At 35.3% G+C, this 19,935-nt stretch overlaps 1 protein-coding gene across 2 annotated transcripts in view; it reads left to right on the top strand.

Moving 5' to 3' along the window:
* Positions 1-422: 422 nt before the first annotated feature.
* The window catches only part of LOC129771128 (protein HEG homolog 1), a 57,697-nt gene continuing 38,184 nt past the window's right edge, over positions 423-19,935 (top strand). The window contains exon 1 of one of the 2 annotated variants that reach the window (XM_055774494.1): positions 423-1,322. In XM_055774494.1, the coding sequence (XP_055630469.1) occupies positions 838-1,322 (485 nt within the window). In that variant the 5' untranslated portion in view covers positions 423-837. The remainder of the gene's footprint in view (positions 1,323-19,935) is intronic. The other variant, XM_055774492.1, reaches the window with a different exon arrangement.

The following is a 19,935-nucleotide window of genomic DNA, read 5'->3' as shown; positions in this document are numbered from 1 at the left end:
GCTTTAGATAAATACCAATAACGCCAAAAAAACACAATAGCAATATTACAGAGACAAACAGAGATATAAAGAGATAAAACAATTTAAAAAATTCAAGCATGAAACGATGAAACATAGAAAACATATAACGAAAAGTATTTACGCGAACGCTACGGCCGCTACTGGGAAGGAAATATTCCAATGTGCAATTAGAGACACTCCAGCAGCCCGTTGTCCGCAGATTGTAGCGCACACAAAAAAAAAACAACCACAACAAAACTCCACGGACCTCACTGGAGGATCAAGTGCGATTCCGCGCAGCTTCTCTTGGGAATTGATCGTGCTGCGCGGAGAGCCGCGGTCCACGAGCAGTGGAATTCTCTACCGGCAGAGAGAACTCGTCAGATGGAGCCATGGAATAGTACCAAGGAAACATACGGCAAGTCTCGCGCGAAAAGCGGGCGAGGAAAAAAAATGCACACCATTCATTATTAAGTTCTCAGATTAAGACTCGACGTGGGTTTAGTAAGGCAGAGACTCTCGGTCTGGTCGGATAACTTGCAGCCCGTCGCGATCGGTAACGCTTGTAAGAGGATCAACACGCGCGCATATATGTTTTGTAAAAGGTTGATTTGCGAAAATTGGCGTCTTCCGTGTTTCCACCCGGGCGTGGTGATTGCGGGTTTTCACAATCAGTAGCTGCAACAACGTTGCTCCCAAGGAGTGCACCTAGTGATCAATCCTCCATAGCGAGAGAGCGCTCTGTTTTTTGTTTCATTGAATTCTGATTGTGAAGTGTTATTACCTTAAACTTGTTTGAATTTCATATATCGTCGGTTTATTGAATCAAAGGAAAAAATGGGCAAAATGCAGAATAAATTGTTCCTAGCAGTGATCGTGGTGATTAGTGTGATTGCTTGTCAAGCGACTCAGCGTTCGGATAGTGATAACAGTGAGAATCTTAGTCAGCATTCATCGAAACAGCTAGCTCATCGTCATCATAATCAACATCATCAACATAAGCTGAGCTCGGTGTCCTTAGGCGGCAGAAATTCCTCTCGTTACTCGCTAATTGGGAGCGGAAACAATTATCATCAAATTGCGCATGGCTATCATCATCATCAGACTCCTAATGAAGGCCAACAAGCGCACAATTGGTACCCTAGGAGTCCGGGTCCAACCCACCAGAATCGTCGATCGAATCATCCTGGACATCCACGGTGGAAGCCTACAACAGCTTCTACAACCAACCCCCGGACTAACCAGCCTGGTGGTAATACCGTAGGAGTACGACACGTGAAACGCATGCTGAAACACAACAATCACAATAGGAATGTTACCGGGTAATGATTGTTAACGTTTTTCAATCATCTTCTGGATGTGCTCGTGTATATGTGTACAATATACATTTATGTTTTGGTCGACTTTTTGGTAGTTTTTATTTTGATACCGAGATTCCTGGCGATCGAATAAGGTTTCGTTTCTCGATGTGATTCTCAGAAAGACAGACCAACAATGCAGCGAGATTAAATACAAAATGATACAATCATCGCACTACCCTTGCACATCTAAAGATGCTGGTTTATTATTCTATATGCTCATTAAAAAATAGTACAGGCAGACCTTTTTTTGTGCGGGGGATAGGGACCGCACAAAAAAGCCGCATAAAAAAATCGTGCAAAACTTCACCAGCAGCTTTAAAAAATCGTGTTCGGTACACATTTTGAAAAAAACTTTTTTGTGCGGTAGATAGGGACCGCATAAAAAAAGTTTCCCCCAAGAAAATAACTCAAATCCACGCCATTCACCATTCAATTTCCTTTTGTTTCCCTGCTTTGCGATGGGACACTTTCCCTCTTCGATTGCGCGTTTTGTGCTTTTAGATTGCGCGTTTTGTGCTTTTAGTTGCATGTCGAAACGTGTTGCTATTAGAAATCATGTCAAAACTTGGAAAAACATAGAGCATTTGATGAGAGAAGGAGAATGATTTCAGAGGTGGGTAATTGAGACGCAAATATGCTTTTTTCGCACCGATATGCATATAAACCATCGAAAAAAAAACCAAATGGACGATAATTTCGTCAAATATTCTTACACCGCAAAAAAAAACCGCACAAGAACAGAAAATCGCACAAGAAAAGTTCGCACAAAAAAAACCGCACAAAAACAGGTTTTACTGTATATAATTTCATATAACCATAATAACATAATTCTATCGCAATAATATTTGTTTATTGACGGTTTAGTGGATGGTATTTGCATATTCAATTGAAAATGTGAAGATCATTAGTATGAATATGTAGATACGATATATCGCGGCTTCGTTGCGGCAAGATTATGATTTTCATTGATTGAATTTCTTCTAAAACGACAACATGGACGGTATTTCTCATTATCTAAGTACAATGTTTTAATCATCAATGATTGTTTGTTCAAGAAACGATTAGTAATCACATAACTGGTATTAAATTCTCTGGCCCACTTATCACTTGTAATAAACAGCATGACAACGGGGAAGGATAGTATGGAATTAACACGATGCGAAATGTTTCTATTCATCTGGCAAATTTCATCCCGTTCCACGTAAATTCTATTTGTTGTTCGATAGCGCAGAATTTTTTCCACGTAACGATATACATTTCAATATCAAATAAAATTTTATATACAATGGGTAGATTGAGTTTATGATTGTTCAAATAGTCAGAACTCTTGAAAATGGTTGCATTTAACAAGGAAATTTATTTAGTTTGTTCACCATGGTATATTAAACCTTTCCCGTACAACATCGAGTCTCACTCGTGGGTACTTGAATAACATAGGGCACTAGAACGCTCAGCAGGCTAGTGAAATCATTTGATGTGTCGTATTAAACAATACGGGAAGGGGTTAAAAGCAGTATTTTATCATCGTTCATGTTTTTCCTAGTATGAAATCTCGTATATCATCTATTTATGAGGGTTATATTCATTTTTTTTAACTCATCTATTTATTTTTATTAGGCTCATTTAGCAATTCAGCTGTAACAGAGCCGAATTTATCGTGTACATTTTTTCTCATGTTGTATATTACACTTTAGCCATTTTTAGGCGTAAGATTATTATTCCTATCTTATCGATACACAGTTGATCTATTACACAGTAGCCGTTTAGGCGTTAGAGTATTCCTATTCTATCGATGTCGCCTTTTTTCGGCGTTAGATTGTTGAAATGTTCACAGTTGGGCTATACACACAGCGTGACTGTTGATATGAGGCTTCCATTGTTATGTTACAAATAGCACTAACTACCGATGCAGCAGACCGTAATGTAAGCGGTAAGGGACTGGGATTACCGACACATGATGATTGCTGCGTGGACTTAGTAGCTAGAATAACACACAAAGATGGTCAGTTGAGGGTCCTGAGTTATAAGCTCATGACTGTTCGCTTAGTAGCACGCAACCAATTAGGCTACGAAGGTTATATTTATTATCATCATCAAAAAACGCCCGCGGCTATTGAATCGAATATTTCGTCCAATATTTTCTCCATCCAAAGAATTGGTATTAAAAATGCATAGGACGGGAAAAATCACGTATACCATAACATTACCATTGCCAGCAATCTATTACTCCTGCTAACATATTGAACTTTCGTCTTTCACCTAACAGCTTTCATTTGTTTCAGTGAGTTTCGAATGCAAAGAAAGAATCTTCTATGCGATAAATGAATGTTTTAATTCGCTCTTGAAATGACGATTGTTAACTCTCTCAGAGTTACTAAATTTTCGTGTAAATAGCCTGGAAGCTTTTTCCTTGCAAGGCTGAACAAAAAAACCAAAATCTCATCGAAAAAAATTCAGTAAATAGACAACCGATCAGACAATATTGAAGGTGAGAGACTCTGGCAAATCTATTCAATCTGGAAACATATAGAACACAAGCATTCAATGCTGGTTGTAGTTCAGATTTCGCCAAAAAGTAATGAGTTAGATAGAAAAAATCGTAGGCAATGAAGTGCTGCAATACAAGGCAAGTGAGGTACACTCTAGATAGCGATCAGCTAACACCAAGTTTCAAGGCTGAGTGTCAATATGGAAATATTAATGCTGTGCCGATTGCAAACGCCGCGCAGTGGAAGTGTTCTGTTGAATGAAACATGTATTTGCTGTTTCTCTGTTCTTATTTTCGTCGACTTCGCGCATGATGCATCGAGAAAGAAAGAGAAAGAGAGAGAGAGAGAGAGAGAGAGAGAGAGATTCGATCAACTCCAGATAGTGATCGGCTAACACCATGAGTTGCTCGCGCCTCGCTGTGAAAGTATTTTGTACAATGAAATATTCGTTGAATAGAATAAGGGATAAAGTTTCTCAGATTTTCGTGAAAAGTGGTTGTTTTGTTTTTTATCGCAAAACATTAGACACGTATTGTTTTTTATTTTTTTCCATTTTCATTTTAGGGTGGTCCGAAAAATTTACTTTTTCTTCTTTTTTCCAAACAAATGACTTTTTTCAAAGATTCATAATATTTGAACTACTAGACCGATTCAGATGATCGACATATAAAATTAAAGCTAATCACCTGGTATTTAAAAAAAAATACTACACCTGCAGAAGATTCGAATTCTGTTCTCGTTATTATTGATTGTATTCGTTTTTTATTGTTTTCACAGTCTCGGGACCAAGGGCGTTATATTTTTTAATATTTTTTTCTGAAAAGCTGAAGATTTTTCACATAACATACTCGAAACCAGAAAGGCATTTTTTTTTTTGTTTTTGAGTTATGGTTTTTCAAAGTTAACCGATGGTCCGAAAAATCAATTTTTTCCTCTTTTTTCCACCACAAAAAATCATAACTTTTAATATACTAGGCCGATTGAGATGATCGACATATCAAATTAAAGCCAATGAGCTAGTTTTGTTTGAAAAAAATATTTCGTTTCGGAACCAAGGACGCTATATTTTTTTTATATTTTTTCCTCAGAGCTCCAGTTTTTCCACATAACATAACGAAATACCAGAGAGGTGTTTTTTTTTGTTTTTAAGTTCTGATTTTTTAAAGTTAACATGTTTCCAGTTTTCGTTCAATGTTTCTATACGACTAGACTGGATGTATGGGACTATGATACAATTAATTGGCAAATGTGATATGTTTTCGCTAATTGACTTTAAATTGATATGTTGATCATCCGAATCGGTCCAGTAGCTCAAAAGTATTAAGTTTTTGAAAAAAGTCATTTTTAGACAAAAAGGAAAAATTGAATTTTTCGGACCACCCTAAAATGGAAATGGGCACACTAATGAATAATTTAAACAAATCGGGTCTAATAGTTTGCGATAAAGAACAAAACTACCACTTTTTACGAAAATCTGAGAAGTACTATATCGGTTTGACATGGAATGGCTGAGCAGAGGAGAAAAATTAAAAGTTGCATTTACTTAAAACATTTACTCTCGCTTCAGCCAGCAATTTGAGAGCGAAATCTCTTCGGAGAGGCAATAGTGTATTTTGCCATCATAGATATAGTGCAGTGCAAGTTGATAGTTTTTTTTTATTTTTGTTTTCAAATCTGGTGGAAGCTGGCTGCAAAGATGTACCGCGTCGATTTCATACCATTATGTGGAGAGTTTTTGTGTATGACTAAATCACACGGAAGCATTGTTGATTTTTACGTTGTCAATGGTGGTGATAGAACAAGTATGGAATCACCTGTGGCTATAGTGCAGGGGTGGCCGAACTCATGGGCATTCTGGGCGACTGATTGTTCAAATGTGTGGCTGCGGTCTACCAACGTCGACTGTATTGAACGTCATGAAAAAATGAATCTTGTACTAGACGATAAAACAAAATTTAAACCTCCTGTACACGCGTAAAATCATAATTCGTATACTCGCGCACATACTCGCGTCATAGACTCTGCGTGTCTCTGTGACTTTGCTATTGTATATTAGGGTGCCAATGAATGTATGAGAAAAAGACGACCCTAAAATTTCAAAAAGTTACCCTATACAAAATGTTTACCACCGCGAAAAAACACCCCATGCCAAATATCAGCTCAATCGGACTTAAGGGAGAGTGGCGCAAAGCGGTCAAAGAGATTCGGTACCAACAATTTTTTTTCAAAAACCCCGATTTTCGGTGATCTTTCGTTTTTCAAAAAAAACTCAAATTTTTACGTCTGCGACACTAATAAATTAAGTTCGAATGAGCTGATATATTGCAAAGGGTATATTATCGTGCAAATCAACATTTCGCAGCAAGTTCCGAGTGAAAAATCGAGATAACTATTTTTATTGGTACCCAAAACCATACGTTTCGTTTCGTATTCCGAAAAAAAACTATGCCCCAGAGTGTCGATTTTTGACAAAAATCTTTTTTTTTCGAGATGACACTAGATCTTAACATTTCGTGCAATTTTAAAACATTTGGCATCAAAATTATTTTTTTGAAAACCCTGATTTCCTTTACTTCCCCCTTGGGTGGTTTTTCGCTTTTCAAAAAACTCAAACTTTGACCGCTTTGCGCCACTCTCCCTTAAGTCCGATTGAGCTTATATTTGGCATAGGGTGTTTTTTCGAGGTGGTGAACTTTTTTTTTGAGGTAACTTTTTTAAATTAGAGATGACCATTTTCATTAGCACTCTATTGTATATTCTTAGGTCTTATTGGTAAAAAAAATAAAAAAAAATAATGAAATAAAAAATTACAGAAAATATTTTTTCTTCAACTTCATTTAGTTTCAATAATAATTTAATTCAGACTTCTGAAAACAAAATTATTGATTATCGGTCAGTGAGCCCGTATGCTCGAGTATAGGAGGGTTAAGTAAAGAAAAATCATAGTTAATACTAATAAATACTCAATTATAAATTATTCTATAAAATAGAAATAGTTATCGCTTACTTAATACTTGACGAGTAATACTTTATTTGCCATCCAAAGTTTGGCCAAAGAAATTGTCATTTATGAACAGACTAAGCATTTATTTTCCAGAAAAATACATCCCAGATGATTATTATATTCCACAATTACATAGAGGTATCCAAATTAGAGATGAAAGGGATATCCGGTATCTGGACTATCCAGCCAATATTTACTATTCTGCCGGATATCGGATTGTATCCTACTATCCAACCGGATACCGGATATTAGAAAAAAAATCAATAATTTCTCATTAATACAAGATAATTTTTTTTTAATTTAGTTAATATGAACTCATTAAATCAATTCATTAACTTCGTTCATTTTGATTTGTGGTGAAGTAAGTGTACCCTCTCCCAGATTATCGTCCCAGAAGACAGTTCCAAATTTTGCAGTCTTAAATGAAAATAGTTGATTGATGTTCTTTGCTTATTTGAATTCATAGTACTTCCTCTTACTCGACTATTTTTAAAATTATTTTAATATAGCCACAAAAAAATCAAAATTGTTATAGAAAATCCTCAACAGAAAAAGAACCCTAAAATGTAAACATTTATATGCATCATGCACACATGCAGTTTGTCCCAGTTCCCATTGAGTTTTTAGGTGACACTGCCCTAGACTAGCTTGCGCGTACCTAGGAATACCTACGCGGGGGACCGGTAGACCGTGGACTACCGTTTGGTTATCCCTGCTATAGTGTATATCTAGAAGAAGAGATCCACTACGTACATTGACTACAAGGATTCAAATTTCGACATATGGCCAGCTTGTGTATTGTTTTCATGAGAACAATAATGAGTCATGAAACAACCGTTTTCAGTTTCTTCCTTTAAACCACCTAAACCATCGACGCTATTCAGGACCACCAAACTTTCTTCTAAATAATTCTTTCAAAAATATCGATGTATTCTAAAAGAATACCCCAAATAATAAAAACCGAATTGATTTTCATATTTTTTCTTCTTTGCCAGGAGAGAGTTTGTGTGAAATTTGAAATGTGTTCTGGTCTATTGGTGATTCAATATTGGTGATCGGTGATTGGAATATTGTTTCCGGGTTCAAAGTAGCGTTAAAGTACAGTGCAATTTCGTTCGGGTGTAAATAAGAAATTTTTCTGCCGCTCTAAAGCTGTGCTCTTCGGTCGAAAATTGAAGGTAAAAATTAGTTCCGCCGCAATCCGGCACCATCACCACACAACCAATCCGATTGAAATTTTCAGTTGCCGTTCTACGCAAGGTGCTACATAGCATAATTTGCGAATTATCTCTTTGGAAAACGGTATTTTTGGGAGCGTTGAATATGTAATTTTGCTGAGAAATACTAACAACTATTTGGATATTCAGAAGTTTGGTGTTTTAATACCTATACAGCGAACAATTAACAGTCCATGTCAATGCTGAGAGTAAGTTAGACAATTTGCTCAAATTGCTTTTGGGCTTTTATTTTATTTTATATTTTTTTTATGAGAAGTTTAAATTTATCATTTGTTGTCAGTAGCAATATTTATTCACTGTTTCAATCGGTTTTAGTAGCTAATGGTACATCATACCCTCCTGGGCCCACCACATATAGAGTGTCGTCTTTCGGCCATAATGATTTGACTTTACAGCGGATGAGCCAGCTTCACTAGGCGCCAATCTTATTTTTTTGCGCTTAGGGTTATCGAAATAAAAATTTTTGTGGCCATCTACAATCCGATATAAACACAACTTCCCTTGGTTCCCTTGGAGAAGCATTTCACGATTGGTTTACGATGCTCCATTTGACTTTGCTCAATTTGAAAGGCACCCATTTTCGAGCTTCTGGATCTTTCCCATGATTTTTGAACGATGGCAAATTGCTGTTCGATACACATTTAGTAATTTCTGCCAATTTTTGTTGTGTTTGGATTGGGTCGGCATCCAACAACTTCTGCAACTCCTCATCTTCAAAGCTTTCCTCGTCTTAAGCTTTCACAAGCAAATTGAGTGCTTCGACCGCATTTTTGTCAAATGAAAGACCAAAGATAGCCACCAATGCTCTTTCTTGGGAACGAAACTCGACATTTTTAATACGCCTTACAACCAAATTGTTAAAACCTTGTTTTTTTCCAGAATGACACTAACATATTTTTGAAGTTTAATGTCAAATAAAAAAATTACATGTTTGAATATGTCAAATCGAATGAATGCTAGTAACACCTAAAACATCAATCGGACAATTTCATCTAACAACCTGATATGTGTCATGTAGTATAGATTTTTCCTGTGAACATCATTATTTTGTAACAAACAAGAATCCGCATGACCCTAAAAAAGTCAGGCACTTATATTTTGACAAACTAGAGTCCACTAATCAAACCGTGAAATTTATCTTCAAAGTTGTTCGCATAACCAGCAGCAATGCCACCAATTTACAGCGATATTACAATTTCAAACACATAGTTGCACGCCGACCCTGTTTCAAACGTCTCTACCACCCTGTAAACAACGATACAAACCACAAAACTAATAGTCAGCATTGACCACAGCTATGAGCGAAAACATACCTCCAGAACATGCCTTTTTCTCATGTTTGTTTTATGATCTCCGGCACAAATCGTAAGTCATGCTTCCTTCCTCTTCGCATGTGTTCGCATGACAGTGTTACAAGACAGAATTAACATAAGTGAGACATATTAGACGCGTATGGATTCAATATACCAGGCTCACGATTGGATACTTCAGATTTGATATATTGCTAATGACGTTCAGGTGTCGGTCAATGATGTTCTAGATAGGAATCCATCGTGGCTTTTGGGCCATTCATCTGTTATGTTCAGCCCATGAACATTCTGAAAAAATGAAATAATTACAAGTAGGTGTTTGCATTCTATTTCCACACCTATTCAATCAGAATTTTAAACATACGAAGTGTGATAGTTAACGACAAATAACTGTCGAACGAACCAGCCTATCTGTGGCAATATCAACTGAATGATACAAATGGACGTAAAAACATGGCGAAGGACACATGTAATGGCAAATGTTCTGAATCATTAGAACGTGTTGCAATAAAAATACGAATGATGCCAATCGCAAAGATCATATGTCGAGAGGGCTATTTAATCGAGATTGTTCAACGGATTATAAAATCATTATAAAAGTTATTTAAGAGAGAAAAAACCAACAACGATGACAACTGAGCATATCTGATCCACTCGCTTTGATTATGTCGTGCAATTACTCCACTTATATCAATATACAAGGTCTCAATCAAAGGAAGAACAGGAATCGACAAATTGATCATGTTTGCTCTTTAAAACGTATTCATAAGTATGTGTAACCGTTCAGCACGGAACAACGAACCATTAAAATGTTTTCTATAGGCGCCAATAAACCAATGAAAAAACGATGACTCAGACTTGATACCGCAGCTTGTTGAAAGAGCGGATCGATAGTTGAGATCATTTCAGTTCAGATGTCCTATCGGAAATCGATTGTAAAAATCTGATAATATTAATGTCATAAATACTCCACTAGTTGCATCTCCGTGATTTCTCTAGTTGTACTGTTGTGTTGTTATTCATGCAAAAAAAACATTATATTATATATTTGTTTGAAGGTGTAATTTCCTCTACGTGTTGTGTTTGATGATTTATTGTTCAATAAATGATGATCGCAAATCGAAGGCAGTTTTGAAAACTTTATTAAAATCGATGCAAAAAATTGAAATTAGTTTTTTTCCGTCAATGTAACAAATTATCATTGTACAGAATTTATTAGAGTTACAAATTTTTCACGCAATTTCGGAAATTTAGCCATAATGTTTAAGTTTAGTTTGTATTTTATATTACAGGGCGGACTCGATTTCTTTCAACTGTTTTTTACGCATACATGTTTCGTTTTTTGAAACATGCCAGAAAAGAAAAAAGCCAGAAAACACCTTTCTCACATGAAAAAAAAATTAATCCAGAATCTCTCAAAAGATGGTATGAGAAAATGAGAAAACAAAGTTGAAAATTCAGTACAGGATATAGTATAAATTTTAGTACATGAGAAACTTTAGTACAGAATTTAGTAGGAAAACATCTAATTTTAATAAAAATTTAAACGTTGAAAGGTAACGTTTTTACTAGAAATATTCAAAATGCAAAAAAAAACTTTCAGGCTGCATGTAACCGAGTCCAAAAAAGTATATAATCGAGTCCGACCTGTATTTAGAAGGAACTACAAACAAACGAGGAATTTTCAAATATTCCCCCGTTACAAAATCATTGATTTCTCTATATACAGGGTTAGGAAGCTCATTAAGGGTTAATAAAGAATGAGTTTGATCAATCTACGACTATTACAGAGTAGTGATTATTCGCCTATATCAGCCATACACTCGTTTTCCCCACAATATCAGCAGGACACTATGACTGAAGATCCAAAATCATGATTTTCATTATATACTAGCTGACCCGGCGAACTTCGTCCCGCTCAAAATTATTTTTTCAAACCTTCTCCCAAAGCTTTTCAAAAATTTCAAAACATTTTCTCATCATAACCATTTCCATCCCTTCTTTAGGTTTTCCGCTTACGAACAGATTTGGTTTTCCATTTTTATTTACAGTGACTCAAACTCATAGTCGTACCCCACCGTGCAAATCTTTCTCCACTACTTTTGAAAGTCGAAAAAAAGCTTTTGAAACATTCTATTAATATAATGATATATACATAATTTTGAAGCTTAAGCCTTCAGCTTTTGGCATATTTTACGAACATATTTTTATCTTGGTGTGTGTAGGTGTAGTAAACAAAAATATCGAGAAGAAATAAAAAATCGATTTCTTTCTGTTTTTATAGAAATTTTGTAAATTTACCCAATTTTTTGCTAACCAACTTAATAGCAAATTCAATTAACCTTATTAATCAGCATCCATTTGGTACCAATAACGTTCATGTTTCTATACAGAGATATTTTTGTTTGAATGAAAAGTGACCCCTTAATCTCTGATGATGAATAATTTGATAACTAATGATCGCAACGCAAACCAAAAGGCAGTTTTGAAAGCTCAAATAAATACTGCACAAGTTAAATTTTTGCTTTGACGAAAACAAATTCATTTTATTTTTTTGCATCAAATTTTGAAAATTACTAAAAACAGGATTTCAGAAAATATTCTGTAATTTTTCAAATATTGCAATAAGTTTTAATATTAGCAGGGAAATTCTTAGCCAAGTGTACCATCAAAACACCTGTGAATGTATCATACAGTAGAACCCCGATTATCCGCGATGCGGTTTATCCGCGAAAGCGAGTTCCAGTGTAATTCTATAGAGTTTTCCGAAATTTGTCAGTGAGAGGTGGGAGTTTGCTCTCTTATTTTTTGTCATGACTTACGTATTATCTGACCATTGGTTTACAAGACCTTACAAATGGATAGTTTAATGATTTCTATATTAACACTAGAATTACCGACAGTTTTTACAACATTTTTTTACCTAACCGATCATTTTGACCAGTGTGATGTTTAGTTATCAAAATATAAAAATTTTAAAGGATATAAACTATATTTAGAAAGAGTCATAACATTATTAGAAAATATTGATAAAATTCAAGATAAATTCTTGTGAACAAATGATACCACCGGTCATTCTTTCAATTGAAGAAGTTGTTAGTTATTTCGATCACAGTTGCTCAGTTTCATCAATATCACTGACAACTGACGTGCAACGTTAGTCACTTGCTACTTACAGAATACTTGTTCAAATGGTGGCTGACCAAGAACGATGCAACAAGATGCTTGTAGCGAGGCTTCGTCAATACGCTTTGACCGATCAAGTAGGCTGTAAAAATGTCCGTAACGAATTGTTCATTGTCGCAGATTGTATTTCATCTTCATCGAGCAAAGCTACGATTTTCGTTTCGGTTGTTGCTTTTTTATTCATTGATTTGTTTTATAGTGAAAACCATGTCGAACGATGAGCACAGTAGTTTGGGGTGTCCCTCATCGCAGAGGAAGCGAGCTCATGACAGAAAAAGTTTGCCGAAATTGCGAAAGAGTGTTGCAAGATTGAAGGCATTAAGCATTATTGTGCAATTGATTCTGATGTCGATATCCATTTTGATTAGATTCAATACTTTAATAGGACAATCTTATGGTTTCTAATTATGCATATGGCAGGTTTGGTATAGAATTAGTGTATCTGTTATATTTTTATTAAGTTACTTGCGAAACCAAAACATGTTAAATTTGAAAAATCATAACTCAAAAACGAAAAACAAACCTCTCTGATTTTTGGAAGTATTATGTAAACAAAACTTCAACTTTCAAACCATGTAAACGATGAAAACAAATACAATAATTAATTCCAAAAATTAAATCCAATTTTTCGACCTGGGGTCGATTTCGGTTTCCCAGGGGTCGACATAACCGGAAATTGATTTTGGGGGTCGACGAGATTCGAAAATCGACCCCATACAAAATAACACAAATTTTTATTTGAAATATTCAAGATGCTGCATAAAATGTATTACGTGAGCCACCTACTAATATTTTAGTAGAAAGTCATAAAATCAACTTTGCTCCTTTCAATAAGCTCCTACTGACACCCTAAAACAAACAAAACAAAACATTACAATGGGAATTAGCTGACACAGTCTCTTTTTAGAGCGATGAAATACAGATCAAATAGAAAAACGAAATTAATAACCGATGACTTAATTTTTTTCAAATATCGCACAAAAAAATCGCATGAGATTTTTGATGCATTTTTTTGTGAATTTGAAAAATTCGCATAAACAACCGCACAAAAAAGGTTTTACTGTACGCGATTTAACACAAAGGAAATTGTCATCAAATTTATGTCCAAACATGCTCCTGATATTTTACTGTATAACAAGATTGTCCTTAGGTTGCAAGTTCATTTGCGTTCTGAAATTAATTTTTAGCTTGAACTATAATATACTCATCTTCTAATTTTATTCAAGAGATTACAACGTGTTTACATGGCTAAGTTAAAGTGAACTAGAATACAGTGATTGAAAAAGAATTTGCTTACCTATGTGCATAGCACACCAACAAAATTTCACGAAAATTGAGATCAGGGCTTGACAATTTCGAAACTAAATGATGAAAATGATTTTATATTACTTTTTCGTTCTTTTGTCATTTCCTTTGAATTTGAAAGCAGATGCTTTCATTTGACTATTCATTATCATTAAAATGGGCTTTATGTCGCTTTCAGTTTCAAATGTGTAAGGACGATCACTGCTTTCAATTGAAAGTTTCACTCGATTTCATTTCTCCAAACTGGATTTTCCCGGACCGTCTTTCAAAAAAAGTGGAATTGTAAGAGGCATATTAAGGCTTCTTCAGCTAGTTTCACAGGCACATTAGTCTTTCAACCAGCACCTACAACTGATTACGATTGCTAGTATACTGCACATTCTTTCACATCGTCATTTTCATTAGTTTCAGTGAATACGGTTCGAGTTCTAACGAATTTTTCATTCGAAATAAGATACTTTGATTCGATATTAAAGCCTTTCATTTTCATTTGATGATTGGATAATTTCGATTCGCTGTGAAGAATGAAAAGAATGGACGTGAAGCGAAACGAGACTGTATGAAGGGGTCTCTATTGAGCCTGAAGAGAGAGTAGCACTATTTTCAGTCTGCACGAGTTCGCAGCAAATTGAAAGACGATAGGCTCATTATTGAATGACAACGTGTCAATTGAAGTGAAATTGCATGGCTCTGCTTGAGATGGGTCGCGAAGAGGGAAAAATGTTATTCAATTTATTATAGACCAGCATGTTTTCTCTCCAGCTGGACGAGTCTACCCAGCAATGAAGATTTGTTGTTAGGGTATGTTCGATATATTAAAAATGAAAATATTGGCCAAGAAATGATTTTTGCTACATATATTAAGACTGATACCAGGAGAATCGATCATTCAGATCGTGTAATGGTTTTTTTGACCGACAAAACTACTCCATGGAAGAAGATTTGGACTGATGGTGCACCATCTATGGTTGGTCGTCATCGTGGTTTTACAGCTCACTCAAAGTTACCTCTGCGTGAGGTATTTGTCATTCACTGCGTGATTCACAGAGGGCATTTAGTAGCAAAAAATCTGAGCCTTAGATTGCATCAGTCTTTGTTATATTTTATCAATGCTATCAAAAAGCTTCGAAGCTATTCCTTGAACACTCGATTATTTGCCCAGCTATATGAGGAAAACGACGAAATATTTACTCGGTTACCTCTACATAAAATAAATCCGTACTCTATCACAGCCATGGAATGAGCCAAGATGATAAAGCAAGTGAAGTTGATTATCTTCAGCACAGATGAGGAGCTCAAGCAGGAGCACAAACAAGGTTGTCATAACTTCTGGTTACAACGCAACATTGAAACACAGTATAATACGATGTGGGAGATTGCTGAAAAATTTCATCTCATCTCATCATTTCATCAGTTTTTCATCATCATTCTTGTCTAAAAAGGCTTCAGCGTAATCACAAACAACCCAAGACCGAAGAAACTAAAGGGTGTTTCACATCAAATTGCATCACGGAAAAAACGCTGTAGAAATTTAATTTTTAGGAATTATATCTTCAGCTTTCGCTTATAATCAGATAAGAGTGTATAGATCACGTTGGCCATGCTTCACTGTCAATTTTTCGTAAATTTGGAAAAATGTCGTCGAACGAAAAAGAGCGTGGTGAATTAATCTTGTGCACTCATTTCGAGAATCCGAGGTTGTCACATCGGGACATCGGTAAGATGCTGGGAGTCGTCCAATCTACGGTCAGCAGAGTACTAAAACGATACTTCGAGAACCTAACCATTCTCTCTCATACCGCATCGTACCGCAATCGCACGTGCGCCACTGCAACAGAAGTGCATATCCTACCCAATACTTCTTTTGCATATTTATAAATATTTATACACCACTGGAATTGGACAGTGTTGATGTTAACATACTACTAAATTCTAGCGTAGCTCCGTTTGCATTCATATCGTAGTGCAACATACCGCACCTGAAAATTCATGGAACTCATTGAAGCAAGATGAATAGTTTAAATTTGTTTCCTAATAAAAACATGACTGAAAATGAGAAGAATTAGCAGATATCTTTTGATTCCACTAAAAGATTTCTGCAAATTTCTTCTCCGTTTTTCTTTACAAGAATTACAAACATTAACATTCATTAGGGAGTGACCAAAGATTTTTTTTACTTCAAATAAATTTCAATAATTTACCATTCTCACTCCCGACATTCTTCCGAAATGAAACGTAAAAGTGAATATGTTGAAAGTCAAACTCAGATACACTAAGATAAGGAAACTGTTACGCTCAGGCTTCTCGCATAAATTACATCATTATGTAATTCGTTACATGTATCATTTTTCCTGGCATTACACATAAGGTGTTTATTGCGGTTAAATTATAGACAGAAATTTCAACTAGCAATGAGAAATCTTCACATGCTAATATAATGAAGAAATTCCTCTTCGATTAAATTCCTGCATCTAAATGCACGTTTTTGGTAGTTCCTAGACCCATTAACATATTTTGTTCTCCTCATAGTTTAGCATTTTATATAATAAGAATATTCACGAAGCGCAACGTAAACGTGTAAACTTCTCTTATACATGCCGACAAAAGTGTAAACCTACCGTTCTGAATCATATTTCGGACGCTTAAGGCATATGATGCAGAAAACAGGTCTAAACTTCATGCATAGGTATTATTTAGCTGATATGTTCAATAAATTAGTTCAATATGCTTTTAAGCTTTCTACTTTGGTACCTATTTGATTGAAAACATAGAAAAAATCATCAAATAAAACGCTTTTCAAATGAAGCGTATAAAAATCAAACTTCGGACACTAAATCAAATTTCGGACAGATTGAATTCAAATTTCGGACACTTTATTTTGTAGTTATTTGAACTAAAATTACATTACACTTGATTATATTTTATAGTCAACTGCGAAATACTTACCAAGCAATCACAGTAAACTGATAACGATGTTGAGAGCTGATGAAACACGGGAGAAATTTAAATATTGATGAACGGGTAAATTCTACGTGCTCACGCTAAGCAAACGTCAAACACAAACGATAGTGAGTAGTGTTGATAGATTTTTGCCGATTATGTTATAATTCAAATGTAGTTCTCATATGAAATGATAGCGAAACCAAGGGATTACTCTAAAGAAGCAATTGTGATATTAATTTTATAGTAACCGTTTCGAATCATATTTCGGACGCTTAAGGCATATTATGTAGAAAACAGATCTCAACTTTATGCAGATGTATTATTTAGATATTTTTAATAAATTAGTTCAATATGCTTTTAAGCTGTCTACTTTGGTATCTATTTGACTGAAAACATAAAAAAAATCATCGAATAAAATGATTTTCAAATCAAGCGAATAAGAATCAAACTTCGGACACCCTTTAAAAAAAACAAATTTCGGACAGATTGAATTCAAATTTCGGACACTTTATTTTGTAATTCTTTGAACGAAAATTACATTACACTTGATTATATTTTAAAGTCAACTGCGAAACACTTACCAAACAATCACAATAACGTAATAACGATGAAGAAAATTGATGAAACACGAGAGAAATTTAAATATTGATGAATGGGTAAATTCTACGTTATCACGCAAAGCAAATGTCAAACACAAACGATAATGAGTGGATTTTGGATTTTGGACGGATTTTTTCCTACTATGCAATAATTCAAATGTAATTCTCAAATGAAGTGATAGTAAAATCAAGGGGTTACTCTAAATAAGCATTTGTGATATTAATTTTATGGTTATATCATCAGTGCATCAAGCATTTCAAGATATTAGAACAAAGTGTCCGAAATATGATTCAGAACAGTATATTACATCAAGTGGCATAGTATTTCCCTTCTTGATCATAATAGTGCGATGACAAGCAACATGCTTTGATCGTCAAAGCAGTCTGACAAACCATTGAACAGCAAAGAGTGATGAACTTGTTTTGTCGGTTTGTGTTTTGTTGCACGTCGTTCGGTGATAATGTTCCAATGGTCGTCATAGTAGCTAAAATATGTGCAGTGATAGTGACAAATTTCAGCTCTGATTTCGATACAATTCTGAGCGTTTCCATTGGATCTCCTCAGGCATACACCACGCACATTTGAAATATCAACTTCTTTATTAAGTGCTGTCAGTTGTAAATAACAATTCTGATAATTCATCAAATTGTTCGTATCAAATTTATATGTCGTGCTTCGGATCATTAAATCAGGTACAATTATTTTCAATTACATTTCCGCAGTCATTGCTAGTACAATAATCGCAGGCATGAGGTCATTTGATACTAATGAGCTTGGATTTTTTTCGGATCAGATCAGTCATCGTTTGGAAAATCCTATTCGTAGATGTATCGACAGTCATAGCGGCTCTATCAGGGTTCGAAGAACTTCACGATGATATCACCAATGTAAATAATTAATCAAAATCATTAGCATATTGTAGCGAATTGCGGTAATATCTCCTCTTCTTTTATGCACTAACCAATAAAGCGATATAAATATTATTGTTTTTGATTGACTTAATCAAAATGTAAACAAGTACTGACTGTGTGACTTTTGTCACGCTGATTACGATGTTTACACTCTGTGACGATCGTCCAGTGTGTTAAGCGTTTTATGATTAAAGTATGGCAAAACTGATCATCGTAAAGATTAAAATCTATTGTGAATCGATTAGGAACAGTGCAGTTGAACCAACCCACAAATATAACAAGCACCAATCCCATAAAAATGAAACCGTTCTACAACCCAAAGTGCCATTTCCACCAATTACTGTTATTACCTCTGAGCTTGAATGGCCATCCACTAACCCCGGAAAGAATCGCCCCATAAGAGTCGTCCGTACGACAATCACACACCACCACTTGGGGCAAGGCAAAGGACTTTCGACGGTGATGTGTGAGAATGTAACTGATTGAAACCATCACGCGAAAGACGGAAAACGTGCAATAAAAGCGAAGTTTACGAAGCGGAATAAACGCATCGGAGATGGATTGGACGGGGAGCGATGAAAATGCAAAACGCGGACGGAACGGACGCGCCTCGCTTCGCGCGTCCATGATGCGCTTACGCTTGCCGAGATGATAAACTTAAACGCTGTGAAATGACGTTTGCTACATGGGCTGATCTGATCTGATCCGAAAAAAATCCAAGCTCATTAGTATCAAATGACCTCATGCCTGCGATTATTGTACTAGCAATGACTGCGGAAATGTAATTGAAAATAATTGTACCTGATTTAATGATCCGAAGCACGACATATAAATTTGATACGAACAATTTGATGAATTATCAGAATTGTTATTTACAACTGACAGCACTTAATAAAGAAGTTGATATTTCAAATGTGCGTGGTGTATGCCTGAGGAGATCCAATGGAAACGCTCAGAATTGTATCGAAATCAGAGCTGAAATTTGTCACTATCACTGCACATATTTTAGCTACTATGACGACCATTGGAACATTATCACCGAACGACGTGCAACAAAACACAAACCGACAAAACAAGTTCATCACTCTTTGCTGTTCAATGGTTTGTCAGACTGCTTTGACGATCAAAGCATGTTGCTTGTCATCGCACTATTATGATCAAGAAGGGAAATACTATGCCACTTGATGTAATATACTGTTCTGAATCATATTTCGGACACTTTGTTCTAATATCTTGAAATGCTTGATGCACTGATGATATAACCATAAAATTAATATCACAAATGCTTATTTAGAGTAACCCCTTGATTTTACTATCACTTCATTTGAGAATTACATTTGAATTATTGCATAGTAGGAAAAAATCCGTCCAAAATCCAAAATCCACTCATTATCGTTTGTGTTTGACATTTGCTTTGCGTGATAACGTAGAATTTACCCATTCATCAATATTTAAATTTCTCTCGTGTTTCATCAATTTTCTTCATCGTTATTACGTTATTGTGATTGTTTGGTAAGTGTTTCGCAGTTGACTTTAAAATATAATCAAGTGTAATGTAATTTTCGTTCAAAGAATTACAAAATAAAGT

This window comes from Toxorhynchites rutilus, chromosome 2 (assembly GCF_029784135.1).
Source record: "Toxorhynchites rutilus septentrionalis strain SRP chromosome 2, ASM2978413v1, whole genome shotgun sequence".
Taxonomy (NCBI): domain Eukaryota; kingdom Metazoa; phylum Arthropoda; class Insecta; order Diptera; family Culicidae; genus Toxorhynchites; species Toxorhynchites rutilus.
Note: the sequence above shows the minus strand (reverse complement) of the source record. Positions and strands in the feature narration are given on the sequence as shown.